This window comes from Alnus glutinosa, chromosome 2 (assembly GCF_958979055.1).
Source record: "Alnus glutinosa chromosome 2, dhAlnGlut1.1, whole genome shotgun sequence".
NCBI classification, from domain to species: domain Eukaryota; kingdom Viridiplantae; phylum Streptophyta; class Magnoliopsida; order Fagales; family Betulaceae; genus Alnus; species Alnus glutinosa.
The window spans coordinates 27,402,768-27,418,442 of NC_084887.1; the positions used below are offsets into that span (position 1 = coordinate 27,402,768).

Below are 15,675 nucleotides of genomic sequence, written 5' to 3' on the forward strand. Positions count from 1 at the left end.
AAATAACAAAATACAAACAAATCCAAAACCAAAACATTGCAAATCTAAATACAAATCGAAAACATTACAAATCCAAATAACCAAATACAAACAAATTTTTAATATATATATATATATATATATATATATATATCTAAGGGTAGGCGATTAGCGGTTACTAACAGCCTCCGCATACCCCTAAAACTTATAACCACCTCCGCCTAATTGATTAGCGATTATACGTTTAGCTAGTGGTTAATGGTTATAAGCGGTTATCAGTTGCAGAGAGGTTATAATCTCCCAATTTGTACAAGCCTAGTCTCTCTTACCCGAAATGAACTATTCAAATCCCATCCCAAACCACTAAAGCTGTAAATGAACAAAGTTACTCATGAGCTCGACAGGACTCGGCTCGATTAAGTTCGACTCAAGCTCGACTTGGTTATAAAACAAGTTGTTCGTAAACACGAAATTATACTCGATAATTAAACTATTCATACTTGTATAAAACTCGACTTGCTCGATTAAAGATTGTGAACAAACTCTTATAAGGCTTGGTTCACTTGTAATTAGCTCGACTCGTATATATATATAAGTATATTATATACTTACATGTTATATAAAACATTTTATCCATATATAATGATTATATAAAACAATTTATGCATCATTAAAGGGTAAAGACAAAGTTTTTTTTTCAAATTAGGTTTGTGGAACTTCTTTCAACTCAGTTTATAAAAATACTATGTTTACATTAATTTGAAAATGAACACGTGGCATTTGCATAAACTGAATTGAAAAAAGATTTTCAATCCAATTTGAAGAAAAACTCTGTGGAAAGGCTAATGCTCTCCTACATTCACCCAGGGGCGGAGCCAGAATTTGGGATTTGAAGGGGCCAAATTGGGAAAAAAAAAATTGGGGGGCAAAACCAAAAAAATTAAGGATAAAATTTTGATTTTTCTTTTTTTTTTTTTTTGGAAAACTTTGGGGTTGGGGGCCAAGCTCCCAAGCCCCTTGCAAGCTCCGCCCCTACATCCACCCACCCACCCAATTATATTACAATTATTGTAATACGAGCATTGCGACCCTCTCCTGCTGTAGCAAAAGGCTTCTGGAGGGAGTCCTTTTGCATGGCCGGACGCCTGGCTCTAGTTCTCTAGATGAAGCGGTTGGGGTTACCATGCCACCACATCCTTTGAACAAATTGAAGCTACACCTTTCGATACAAAAGTCTGTCACTGAATTATTGGAAAGTTTAAGAAATCCCAAAACAATTGCTTTTATATGATTTAGTGGAAGAACAAGATAAGGATATATATATGGAAAAAATTTCCACTTCTTGAACATATGATTCACTTAGCTTGATCAAGAAGATGAAAGAATGAGTTAGAAGTACTCCAAAAAATGTTGAACAAGAAGAAGCCAAAAGCAGTAATTTTAACAAGGAAAGTTGGGTAAAGTCCACGTACCTTTTCAAACTACTACCTAATTAATAATGTCCTTTTAAATTATTAAAAATTGTCAATGTTCCTCTTAATGACGAAAACACCTTTATTAAAATAAAATTAAAAAAATAATATTAAAACTAAAAAATATTAAAAAAATAAATACATAAAAACCAAGGGTGGCCAAATTTAAAAATTAAAAAAAAAATAATTTTTTTTTAATTTTGTATTTTTTTTTTAATTTATAATGGCATTTTTGTTTTATTGAAAAATTGTAAGGACATTTTTATCTTTTTGCTGGCCTTTGGGGGGGGGGTACATTAAAATGTTTTGGTTGTTTTGAGGAATATTGTTCCAATTAAAGTTTGGAAGAATATTATCAATTAAGTGATAATTTGAGGGAAATGTAAACTTTTTCCAATAAAGTTATAGTCATGAAAAATATCTAGATTCTAATTTTGGGAGGACCGAATTATGGATAAAGAATTTGGTGGAAGCCTATTCGCTTGCCCGAATTATGCAACACCATTCACATCCCAATAGAGGGAAGTGAATATTTGAATTAACTACAAAATCACTTGTTATAGGATTCATGAATAAATAAAACAGGCCTCCATGTGCTGCGTGGGACCTCTAAACAAGTATCCCCTTGAGAGTGGTTGCCGAAATAAGCTTGTGAATCATCAACAAATAATTAAAAAGGGAGCAAACTGAATCAAAACCACCTTCTATAGGGTGGGTAATGAGAGGCTGTGCTCCGATAAGTAGTGAAGACAACCAGCACAACCATGAAACAATAAATAATCCATAAGTCCAAGCTCTTGACTGATGCATCCCAATAACTCAAAAGAACAGCAGAAGTCTCAAACTTTTCCGAGTACCCAACACTGGGAATTGTCGTAGTATCAGAGTACTCCACCTGATAACAGGAAACAACTATCAGAACTTACGCAACTGAATTCCAAAGCAGTTCAATTAATCTGAAGAAAAAGCAATACTAGCTTATAACAATTTGTAAATAAAATAAGTGATCAAGAATTCAAACCAAGTAGAGCAAAAAGCTCCAACTATGAGCAAACCATGGAAAAGAAAAACGGAGAAATCCTTAGTACTTACAACTTAGTAGGGGAGCATTGAATAGTTGAAATTGTATTAGAAATTTAGAATGATTGAATATAAACTTGGGCAACAAAGAAGAGTTTAAAATTGACTACCCTGTGAACGGTGTTATCTTTCTGAGCATGACTCCGCGACGACCGCTCATGAATTTGTGGCTGGTGCAGATTAGAGCCATCTTTATCACCCCCAGTGGATAATTAAAAATAATGAAATACATGATCAAACAAAGAATCGTCAGCAACTTTGGAGCCATTTTGAGATGAAGAAGAAATTCTCCAACTATTGTTGGAGCCATTTTGAGATGAAGAAGAAATTCTCCAACTATTGTGGGCTTGGCCATGTTGACTTTATTGAAGACCGAAGATACGCCATTAAAGTGCCTTTCATTCTCCTTTCGGTCATCCATCACAAATATCTAATTATCGAAAATGGCTCACGATGGAAAAGATGTAATTTGTCCGTTTATATAGAAAAAAAAAACACGGGAAACTTAAGTGGGACCTGGGTACCTCTTTCTCTATTTTTAACTTGTCCGTTTATATAGAAAAAAATGTGTGTTCATAAGCACGTGAAAGAAAAACAAGGTTTATCTCAAGAAAAAAAACAAGGAGTTATAATTGATATAAGTTGTCTTGAAATATAAGTATAAGATTATAGAAATAAATTTTAACTTAATCATAACTTGCTAAGTTTATATATCCCTAAAGACTTGTAAAATACTACATTTTCATTTTATTTTCATTTTGTTTAGTGGGTTACATATTACACAAAATATTTTATAAAGTTGGCATGGTAAAGGTCTATTACTCATTAATTTTTTATTTTTCTTTGAAAAAAAAAAAAAAAAAAAAAAAGCGGATGGCTATTAGACCTTGTCCCATAAGCTTTATAGGATGTGGCAGTTTAGAATGTTTTAATTGAAACTGTCACGTTAGCATTATAAGATAAAAATATGATTTTTAACATTACTCTAACTCAAAAGACATCACTAACCAAATTTGGCTAGCGGCAAGCCTAACTCTCTCTGAGGCAGAGATATTTAAGCTAAGCAAACCCTATAACAAGCAACACTATCAACTTAATTATAAACAAACGTACTGTTCAAATGTGTGTGTGTGTATATCCCTTCACAACAACACGGCACTGTAATTAGAACCAGTTCTCATCCTATTTCAATGTGTATATAAAGCCATATGTCAAGAACAGCACTTCAATCAAATCTTTTTCTTCGTAGTCTCATAGTCTCCGTAAACTTTTATTATTAGTTTTATGCTTCCTATTAATCGTACTTCTCTATCAAAAATTCCGCTTACTTTAAAGTACAATCTTAATTTGTATATCAACAATGTCATACAATCTACTGTTATAACTATAAATTTTCCACAAATCAGAAAGTGTAACAACTGAGAGTGAGAGAGATTATACACAAAATAAGAAACCAAGATCATAAGGAAAAATTTCCCAGTTCAAAGTTTTCAAGAAGCGGCAAAATCAACCAATTATCCCTGAATGTTTTCTATCTAGGCATGATCGTTGGGACGACTCCACTATCAAGGTTGCTGCCTGATAAATCCATCGACACAAAAGGATTCTTCACATTGGAAGATGATGACGGCGGAGTCATATCCTTTGCAACATCAGTGACCATTGGATCTGCCTTTCTGATGTCAGACTCAGGCATTATAACCCATATATTTTCAAGTTCTCGGACCGCCTCCGCCATTGAAGGCCGTGCATCTGTCTTATCTTGGCAACACACAGTCAGAAGGATAAGAACCCATTTGCCCATCAATAACCCCAAAGATCATACCAGATTGATACGCCATATTAACCTGAAATAGATGACTAGCGTTAAAAACTACAAGAGAGTATCATATTAGACAAAATTTCAGCCAATGTATCTGAAGGATCAAAAATAGATGAACAATATGACAAAGCGGTCTTAAATGTTATAAAAAAGATATAGGCTGAAGGCAAAGAGTTCCTATTTTGGCTCATCCCAATGGGAGGCTCCTGCTGAATTCAAGACAAAGGTTTTACCTCTCTAACAATGTTTTTGCCATGTGAGATTGGATGCATCCCAGTGAGGAGTTCTAGAAATACAACACCAAGACTATAAACATCACTTAATTTTGTTGGTCAATTGATGAATTAAGAAGTATTCCGGATCTAGGTAACCCTGCAAGGTTAACATAGAGAATTACATCAGTTACTTGCATCTCCTACAACATACCGTTAGGTCCATTTCTTGAAGTCTGAGCTTCTTTTCTTTTATTTTGAAATAGAAAGAAAAAAAAAATCTATATATGAACTTATAATTTAAAATCATGTAAAATTTATAATTCTTGTAGGCAAATATCAATTATAAGAGTCTTATCGGAGTCCCCTTCACAACAGTTAATACATGAGCAGGCACAACCCCTTCAATAGAAACTGGGGCAAGTCGCGAAAGTCCAAAATCAGCAACTTTTGCTGTATAGTTGAAGTCCAATAATATGTTGCTCGCCTTGATATCTCGGTGAAATATCGGAGGATTAGCTTCTGTATGTAAGTAGAGGATGCCCTTAGCTGATCCCAAGGAAATTCCTAATCTCATATCGAAACTCAGAGCCTCTTTAGACTTGGCTGTATTATTACCACCAATACACTCATTAAAATGGAATGTAGAAATTGGGGAAGTGTACCATTGCAAAGTATAGATTACAGTTTTTTATTTGCATTCATATGCAATGAAGAACACTCGAAAAAAAATAAAATAAAATAAAAACCCTACAATGAGATCAATGAAAGGTAAGACTTAAGGATGAATAAAGGTGTACCAAAAAGCTGATCCCTTAGAGTACGACATGGCATAAACTCGTAAACCAACATCTGCGCACACAACAATACTCACATGAAGCTTTTCTGAAGCAAAATTGAGCAATAGAGAGCAGAAAAACCGATCTGTGGCATGAAAGTCAAATGATTTTGCAGGAGAAAAGCACTGCTCATTAAAAAGGAAATGAAGAACACTATTCTCCCAAGTTCACAGTGAAAGGAGACATTTAAGTTTTTTATGCAATTTCAGAATCAAATAATCCTTAATTTATGAATAACTATATGTTTTTCATATGCAATGTCCTTAGATTGAGTTTGATTTCTTCTATTGTTCGCTATTATTCAAAGCAGATATATATGTGATATTACATCTTCAATTTTCTTGCTCTTACAGCATTCATAATCTTTGGTCCTTATGGAAGCAACTTCCCAAGTAGATAAGAATCATCTCTTCATCTATTAAGCAATAAGATTGATGGATAATCGAATCTTCTATTTATTTTCTTTTTCCATATATTGAATTAGGATAAGAAAAGGCACATGTTCACCTTCTTCATCACAATATCCAATCAAAGATATTAGGTTTTGATGATGTAACCTTGATAACAGTTCTATCTCTGTTAAGATCTCCTTTTCACCCTATAAGGATCCCTCTTGTGCACATTTCACGGCCACAACTGTACCATCAGCTAGAATGCCTTTATAAACCTTTCCATACCCTCCTTGGCCAACCTGATCGAGTGGAACTGTTAAAATTGTTTGTAGCCATAGCCATTTCTCTATAAGTGAAATTGTTTGAGGCCTTAGACACTGCATATTAAATACAGGTCCAATGTTAATGATGAAAGGTATAAAGATGTTGTTCCTATTTGTTTTAAAATAATCAATACATTTATGTGTCTATCTTCCCATTCATACTTCCAAATTTTAGATATTTCAGGTAGAAGCTCTTAATCATTGAACAAAATAATAGCAAGCATTTATACATCTTCTGTTTTTTACCAACAACTAAAAACTAAAACAATAAAATCTATAGCGATATCATGATCAGGACACTCAATTGGCTGAGATAGTTTGAAGCCCATAAGATATTTGGCCAAGCTTCATTTGAGCTTTGGCTGGCTTAGCTTGTTCAGAGATTGTAGGTTAAATTTAGGTTTAGGATGTGCTCAAGTCAGCTGAATTAGCCTAGTTCAAATACTTCTAATATATATGTATCTATTATCAGAATATTTTATTTTATATGTGTGTATATATATACATGTATGTATCATCTTATAAGTCAATAATGTTAACATAGTGGATAACTGGTTGTTCTTCAACTTAGAGATGGTTTGTGTAACAGGTTTATGTGTAGTTGGACATGGGCTGCCAGTAGTTGGATTGGTTACTGCAATTGGGCTAAGCAATTGGGCTGACTATTACAATTTAGTTAGTTAGTTTGGGCTGAGGAGAATGGTATAAAAGGTTGCTTCCTGTAATAGAATACTAATGAAAATTGTTACGATCTTGTATTAGCTTTAGTGATTAGTTCTTGAATAGCTTAGCAATTAGATTAGTGATAATGGGAGGTCCGATCTACCTCGAATCAGATCATACTTGTAATTCTCCATTTCCATTGATTTTCAATACAACCTTCATCCATTGAATCCATTGTTCTTTATAGAAAATTACAAGAAATATCCTTAAGTAACATTCGGGTGTGTTACAAATTGGTATCAAAGCACTTTCCAGGAAAACGCAAGCTGCAAGATATGGGTTACAGTTTTCAAGATGATAGAGCAGCAAGATTCCAGTACCAGGAAGAGAGAGCTGGAGTGTAATACCCCAAATTTTTTATTAGACAACATATTTTTTTTAAAACAAATAAAAATACCTATGTTTATTAATTAGTTTTTGTTAAAAAGTAACTCTAGTTAATTTAACTAGATAATAGTTAACTATGGGTTGACTAGATTTTTTTTAAAGATTAACTTAGGTTAATCTAACTAGGATAAATTAACCTTAGTTAAAAAAAAAAAAGAAGAAAAAAAAAGAAAAAGAAAGAAGAACTTGCACGGCAAGTTGATCTTTTCCTTTAATAATCCTTCTCTTCTTTCTTTTCGTCAACTTCTCCTTTCTTCATTATTTTTTTTTCTTTCTTCTTCTGTTCTTCGTTTCTTCTTTCTTCTTTGTGCTTCTCGAGCACAGAGACTCACAGAGAGAGAGACCAGAAAGACGAGAGAGTGAGAACGGGAGAAAGAGAAGAGAGCTCGAAGCGAGAGAGTGAGATGCCGAGAGAGAATCAGAGAGAGAGAAGAGACATTGACCGAGAGAGGGAGAGAAACCGAAGCTGAGTCCGGGAGAAGCCGGAGAAGACCCAACCGGAGGCCGAGCTTCAGGTGGAGCCAGAGGACCCGACGGACCCAGACCCGATTTCCGGCGAGTAGTGGCGTGATTTCCGGTGGATCGTTGGCCGGTTGAGCTGGGAGTGAATTCCGGCGGTTCTGGCCGGGAATCCGGCGGACCTAGTACCAGTTTCCGACGAACCCGTAACCCCGAACCCATCAAGGCCGTGACCCGTAACCCAGAATTCGTGACCCGTAAGTGCAAAACCCGACCGACCCAGCAAAACCGAAGAAGACCCGATCGATGGTGGCCAACGCTGGCGATTTTCCGGCGACCCAAGCCTGTTCTTCCGGCGGTTCAGTGAGGAATTTCCGGCAATTCCTAGTGAATTTTATGTGAAATTTCTAAGGTAAATTCCTATAATCCACTTTGATTTATTTTGGGAAATGATTTACGTTTGATGATTGAGTTTTGTTGGATTCGTGTTGTTTGGTAGTTCTTGGAAGAACTGGGTAGAACTAAAATTGGAATCCCTGTTTTTGTGCTGGCCGAATATGGGTTCTGTGATGTTGGCCGTGTGTGAGTGGTTTTGGTTGAGTTGGATTTTATGGATTTTAGATATGGGTTTTGTGTGGGCTGTTTACTGATTTGGGAGCTGTGATCTTGTTTGATGAATTTGGTTTTGTAAGGGAGGTGTTCGGCCATGCCCTGACTTTGGGTTTGCTGTGTTTTCTGTCCTTATCCGGTTGCTGGAGTTGAGTAGTGGAGATCCTCTGTTTTGAGTGCTGAGAAATCTCAGCGGGTATGTTAAACTGTGGAGGATTTTCTGTGTGTGTATTTGGGCTTATTGTGATTTTGGCCAAGTGGTTTTGAAGTTAAAATTGTTTCTGTTGTTGACTGTGATGGACTGATTTGTAGGTTTGGTTTAGTTTCCTATTTAGACCGATTCAGTGAAGGTTATGCATTGATAATCTTGAGTTGGGTCTCTGTTTTAGTGGTATTGAGTATTGTGGTTCCTGTTTGTTGATCTTGGCTGAAATACTATTATTTGGTGATGGGTATTCTGATTTTGAGGTTAGAATAACTGAATGAATATTTAAGTGTAATTGTATGTTAGTAACCGGATCAGTGATGAATTTTAAAGAATAGATCTTTCATGTTGGCCATATTGTGTTTCGGAGATTTGTTTTGGGTTGTTTAAAATGAATAGATATTGGAATATTATTTGGAGGTATTGGGCTAGATAATTAAGTGAGATTTATATATATATTGTGTTGTATTGGAATGGGTTAAATTTGGTCATAATGGATTGCTAACTGAAATTAAGTTCCTGGGGGACTTTTGTGGTAGATTAGTTATGATATGAGGCATTATTTGGTTTAGTGTAGGTGTGTTTGGTTAAGTGAATTATTATTGTTTGGCTAAACCATGCTTTACTATATGGTTCTTTGATTATGAATAGGTGTTAGTGATATGAGACATGCTTTGGGTGTTCTAGTTTATAGATGATGTTTAGCTGTTTGGTTAATTCAATATTGGACGTGTTTCCTAATTCGGTTGAAGCTAAGTGTAATAAGGATTATGTTTGCGTCATGAACTCTTGGACCAAGGATATGGTTTTCAAGAGGGGATTGCCATTTTTGGAAGATATCCTGTGATTGGGAACGAGTGGGTCACGATTGTTGGTAGTTTAGTCTCTAGGTAATAATGCGGATTTAAGGTTGTTGGCAGACTGTGCAATTTGGAAAATCTCTGGTTGCGTGTTATGTTTATTTTTATTAAGTTGTAGACTTCAAATTTTAGAATATTCTTCTAAGCTTATTCTTTCAATTTATTTAGGTAAAAGCTCGATCTCGATGCTAATGGAAAGTCCAGGTAAGGGGATACAACACCGAAAAACCCCCAACAAGATTTTATTATAAATCTTTTGAAAAAGTGTTGGGGAATTTTTACAAAGCGTTGCTCATGAGATTTTTAATGCCAAGCTTTATTACTCATATGATATTGTTTAAGAATTTTGAGCATAAATCACAGTTTTGGTTAAGAGCATTTTTAAGAATTATGATTTATGCATAATTATAGTTAAGACTAAGAGCATTTTAAAATTATGAATTATGCATACTCACAGATATGATTAAGAGCATATTTTAAAGTTATGATTTATGCATAATTACAGTCATAATTGAGAGCATTTCAAAGTTGTGAAATATGCAAGGATGAAAAAGAGAGCATTTGAAAGTTATGACTATAGAGCATTCCAAAATAAATGACTCTATTTATGAATACAGTTTTGAAAGAAAAGAGAATCTAAAGTTAAATTCTGCACATGACTACAGTTATAAAAGTGGCTCTTACAGTTTTGAAATAAAGTTTACAGATAAAGCAGAGCCTACAGTATTACAGAAAACGTTCATGTGCAGTAATTGTTTAACCTTGAGGCACTACTACAGTTAGGATTGGTACCCATAGGGTAGCATGGCAAGCATACCGCAAGTCGGTGTGTGCTACCATCCGAGGTTGGCCTTCACCTAGGGAAGACCCCCAACCCGGCGACTCTTCTCTGTGACGACAGGCTGAGTCTATAGGTCCTTTGGACAAAGCCAACGTGCGCCGCTCACGGGAATTGGCGGTGTAGAGTCTATAAGAGGTTAAACCACGGAGAAAGGATTAAAGAGAAAACTGATAAAAAGAATATACTGGATCATAATAAACTGTCATTCTCATTTATAAACTGTCATTCTTATATCATTATTCATATTCTACAAATTCTTTTTAATTGTTCAAATGTTATTCCACCTGTCCTAAAACAATACATTTCATTTATGAATCATGCTTAAATATGTGTTTTCTTATAAAACATAAACAGCCTAGCATATCACTTCCCAGACAACTATTCATAACTTGAATCTTGAACTTATACTCAATCTAAAATCACATATCATATTCATACTTTTAAACATCATCGTAAACTTTAATATACTCAAAAACACTTAATTCATCTAAAATAAATTAAGATCAACATACTATTGGTTTAAGTTATAAATCAATTTACATTATGCAATTCATCATATGTGAAATTAATTCTAAACAGTGAGTAGAATAAATCTGTCATTATGAAAATGACTAAAGATTATGGCATAAAGGTTTATAGCATGTTTTATTTCCCCTGGTGTTGTATTTTCCTTACTGAGTTGTCGAACTCACCCCTTCTTCCTCCACCCCTCTCCAGATGACAATCGTAAGATGAAGTCTTTTTCTTGTAAGGGCGTAGACCTCGCTGAGAGCGATTGTTCGTGATGAACCAGCCAAACCCTAATATTGTATAGTATGATTTGTTCCTTTTGGAGTTCATGATTTTGTATAGATTTATAAATAGAAAGGTTTAAGAGAGTAGAAGTTTTAAATTTTTAGTTGTAAATGCACGCTTTTATTTAAAATGTTTGTTTTTAGCACTTAAACTCACGTTTCCCTTATATCCCAAAACGGGGGCGTGACAGAAATGTTATACAATTCACTATTAATTGATTATAGGGTATTTGCTTTTGACAGATAAGAATACAATTTTATTTTTTTTCCGAATAAAAAACAAACCTGTTACATGTTAGCTAGTGTCTTTTTAAAATCAACTATTGAAAGGAATACTTGAATCGATCTAAATACAAAATGTAAAACAATCATTTTTCATAAAATAAAATTAAAAATTTTTTTTAAAAAAAAAGAAAGAAAGAGAAAGAGAATCAACTTTTACAACTCCTGACATGAACTTTACTATTAGAGATGTGTTATTCATTTATACACACATTGTGTGTACACATTCATATTGTATATGGAACTCATGCATGTGAGATAGATCAATTTAACGTGTATGAGTCTTACACAATGCGTGTACAAATATCATTAGCCTTACTATGAATGGTATCTTGTACATTGAGACAACAAAGCCCTATACAGACTTGCAATGCAACAGGAGCAATTCCAAACCCTCCAGGCCTCCGGTTGTGAGAATAATACATATGAGCTATGTTTTGGGCCTAAACAATTTCTACTATTTTGATTTTTAATTAACTTTATTTTTTATATCACATCAATTACTTTTTTTACTAGCATTTAAATAAATAAAAAATTACAATACAATTTTTTCTTTTCATTTTCCCATATAAACTATTTTTAATTTATATTATATCAATCACTTTCGACTAATACTAAAAGCAAATTTATTTCAATCATCTTCACCGGACGGTAACGTGGTCTAGAATTTAATTAAGAAGAGCAATACGTCGACATGCAACATTTCATGACGATGATAAAATGAGTCGACTCAAACAACAGATTAGACTACAGTATTACATTCGACTCGCTCTTGATGATCCCATGGCCTTGGCAATCTCTCTGAGCACAAACTTTTGAACCTTACCGGTAGACGTCTTGGGCAGTTCATCCTTGAAGACCACCGTCTTGGGCACCATGTAGTGCGGCAACTTTGCTCTACAAAATTCCATAATCTCCTTCTCAGTTGGCGTCCCATTCCCAGTCGACGTACCGACCACCTTTAAGCTCACAAACGCACAAGGCGTCTCGCCCCAGAACTCATCAGGCCGAGCCACCACCGCCGCCTCGTTCACCGACGGATGCGCATACAGCACCGACTCCACTTCCACACTGCTCAAGTTCTCTCCGCCGCTTATGATCACGTCCTTCGATCGATCTCTGATCTCCACATACCCATCTGGGTGCATCACCGCCACATCCCCTGTGTAAAACCAACCGTCGTCTCTCATGCTCTTGGAGGTCCCCTCGGGGTCTTTGAGATAACCCAGCATCAAGCACGCCCCTCTCAGTACAAGTTCACCCAGTGTCGACCCGTCCCGTTTCACAGGCGCTCCTGACTCCGTGTCCACCACGTCCACTTCAGTCATCCCAATTGTTCTCACTCCTTGTCTTGCCTTCAGCCTGGCTCTCTCCGAAGCGGGAAACCTGTTCCACTCTCCTTTCCACGCGCATGACAGCACAGTACCACCCGTTTCAGTCATCCCGTACCCGTGACTCACTACGAAACCCAGTGACTCGGCTCTAAGCAGTATGCTCGCCGGTGGTGGCGCCCCGGCGGTGAGAATATGAACCGGGTTTCTGAGCGGTTGGCTGTTAGGAGAGTTTGATAGCATGTTGAGCACGACGGGTGCGCCGCACATGTGAGTCACACCGTGTTTTTCGATCAGACGGTAGATTGTGGGCGCGTCGAATCTACGGAGGCAGACGTTGGTTCCACCAACGGCTGCCATGCCCCAAGGGAAGCACCAGCCATTGGCGTGAAACATGGGCAGGGTCCACAGGTAAACGGGCTGGTTTGGTACCGACCAGTCTACAAGGGAATTAAGGGCTACGATGAATAATCCCCTGTGGCAGTGCACAACACCTTTGGGAGAGGACGTTGTACCGGATGTGTAGTTCAATATCATGGGGTCCCACTCGCTGTCCGGCCGGACCCAGTTGAACTCGGGATCTCCTTTCTCCACCACACCTTCGTAAGTGTCATAGAAATGCACGGCTGATGATGACGGTGCCAATGGGACCTCATCATCCGTGATGAGGATGAGAAGTGGGCGTTGGACGTGTGGTGGGAAAAAAGTTAAGGCTTCATTGACGAGAGAGCGCGAGAGGCAGTCAACGAAGACGAGCTTTGATTTGCTGTGACGGAGGAGGATAGAAACCATGCGCGCGTCAAGACGGGCGTTGATGGTGTTGAGAATAGCGCCGGCCATGGGTACGGCGAAGTGGAGCTCGTACACGGCGGGTACGTTGGGGGCCAGAACGGACACCACGTGGCCCTGCTTGATGCCGAGCGACGAGATTGCTGAGGCTACTTGGAGGCATCGACGGTGTGTCTGAGACCACGTGTAGGTGGTGTCGCCGTAGGCAATGGAATGGCGATCACCGTAGACAGTGGCTGCTCTTTCCAAGAAGCCCAGTGGAGTAAGAGGGGATGAATTTGCAGACCTTGGTTTCAACTCTTCCATCTCTGTCTTCTCTCTCTCTCCCCGTGTGTATCATGTGTTTATGTGTGTTTCAAAGGGAGAGAGAGTATATATGTTGGCATACTATTTTGTCTTTTCGTTCTGCATGCTTTCAAGTTTCAACATGTTTTTTTAATTTTTTGCCAGATGCCTGCTTTTAACTATATCATTAATTATTCATGTGGAATTGCTGAACACCTGATTAATGTGTGCCATGTGATAAGGATCTTATATTATCTTTTGCGCCCTTACTTATCGCTCTTTCATTTGCTGAAATATATTATTTTTAGAGTATTCTTATCAACTTCTCAACAAGAGTTTTGTTCTCTAAATTTTAAAAAAAAATTTAAAAAAATCATAAAAATCACCTCACCGCAGCTTTTCTAAAATAAGTGAACAGTACTTTCCGATGCACAGAAAAATACTGTTCACTTCCCATCTTATTTTATAATGTTAAAAAAAAAAACTCTCTCTCTCTCTCTCTTCTCACGTTTGCCTCATCTCTTTTCTTCTTCTTTTCTTCGGCCAAACCCACCATGGCCGTTTTTTCTTCGTCCAAACCAACAATGGCCGTTAGTTCTTCTTCTTCGCCTAGACCACCATGGCCACCTCTATGCAACACTCACCAAAAAATAATTAAGGTAGGAAATAAATTCTAATAGGAAATGCAATAATATATTATAACAATCCTAATAGGAAAGATAATAATATATTTTAACAACCAAGATTAAAACTTTCTATTTCCTGGTCCAGAGTATTCTTAGAAACCAATCAGTGATTAAAAGAAGGATTAAATACATATTTGTCTCCTGTGCTTTACGACCTTTATTTTTTGCCCCCTCAGTTTCACTTTTTATCAAATTTGGTACCTGTAGTATATGAAAAAACGAAAATGATACCTCAGTCTGATTTTTCATCCAAAACTAACGTCCACCCATGAATTTTTTCTTTATTTCCTTGTAGTAAAAATATCTCTTCTTTATTTCCTTGCACCAGCCGTGAGACATGGTTGTTATCTTTTATTTTTCTTTTCTTTTGTTGTTTCTCTATTAACAGTAGCATCGTGACCCATTCTTTTCCTTCTCCTTTTTATGTCTACCCGTAGTAGGTCCTAGTCCTTGATTATTTATTGTTTGTCCTTTCCTTTCTCCTTCATCTCATCCGCAGCAGACCTCACTTAAAGTTTTGAGCAGTGATACATGGGACGTTTTCCATCCATCACATCCTTTTCTTTTATTTTTTTTTAAAAAAAAAATTAAAATTTATTTTTTAATATCACATCAAAAAATAAATTTATATTTTTTTAATTTAAAAAATTAAAAAAGAATAATAGAGGACTGTTGTTTGTCCCCACTTATCATTTTCCTGAAGTTTTTATTTTCTTAGCCTTGTTGTTGACTTACTTTTGTGTAGTGTCCTTTTTATTTGTCTTGTTCTCTTTTTTCTTCTCTTTATAGGTATGTATTTTCTCTTTCTTCCCTGTACTACCCGTAGATGAGGGGCTGCCCTTAATAAATTTCTCCTGCTTTTCTTTTCTGGCCGTGATGGCCACAGCATGCTTTTAAGAATTTATTTTGAATATATGTATAATTTGCTATACTTAAGTTTATTAAAATTATAATTACTAGCATGTGTTAATCCTATATTTTAATATATGTTGACGAGAAATGATTTCTACACTCATTTCTCACAACAGTCCCACAACAAGCTGACGTGGCTGGTAATATTTTATTATTTTTTTTGTTTTCTTTTGTTTTCTTTTATAAAAAAATAATAAAATATTACTAGTCACGTCAGCTTGTTGTGGGGCTGTTGTGAGAAATGAGTGTAGGGATCATTTCTCTATGTTGACACATGTATACAAAGAGTAAAAGAACTGGTATTGATAAGTCCTATTATATGTTTTATGGAGTTACTTTAACAACCTATAATATTTAGATAACTTATATGTATATATATATAACGATGGTTTG

The 15,675-nt window shown here is 36.2% G+C and overlaps 1 protein-coding gene and 1 pseudogene across 1 annotated transcript; both read right to left on the reverse strand.

Annotated features, from left to right (window-relative positions):
- Positions 1–3,892: 3,892 nt before the first annotated feature.
- Positions 3,893–7,910, reverse strand: LOC133860435 (probable LRR receptor-like serine/threonine-protein kinase At1g06840; annotated as a pseudogene).
- A 3,978-nt stretch (positions 7,911–11,888) lies between these two features.
- Positions 11,889–13,746, reverse strand: LOC133859133 (2-methylpropanoate--CoA ligase CCL4-like). Its single transcript, XM_062294450.1, has one exon. It carries the CDS (start codon positions 13,703–13,705, stop codon positions 12,035–12,037), a length of 1,671 nt encoding a protein of 556 aa, XP_062150434.1. The 5' UTR covers positions 13,706–13,746; the 3' UTR covers positions 11,889–12,034.
- Positions 13,747–15,675: the final 1,929 nt, after the last annotated feature.

Excerpts from the sequence above, each read along its gene's own strand:
- LOC133859133 (XM_062294450.1), bottom strand. The coding sequence starts at position 13,705 with ATGGAAGAGTTGAAACCAAGGTCTGCAAATTCATCCCCTCTTACTCCA.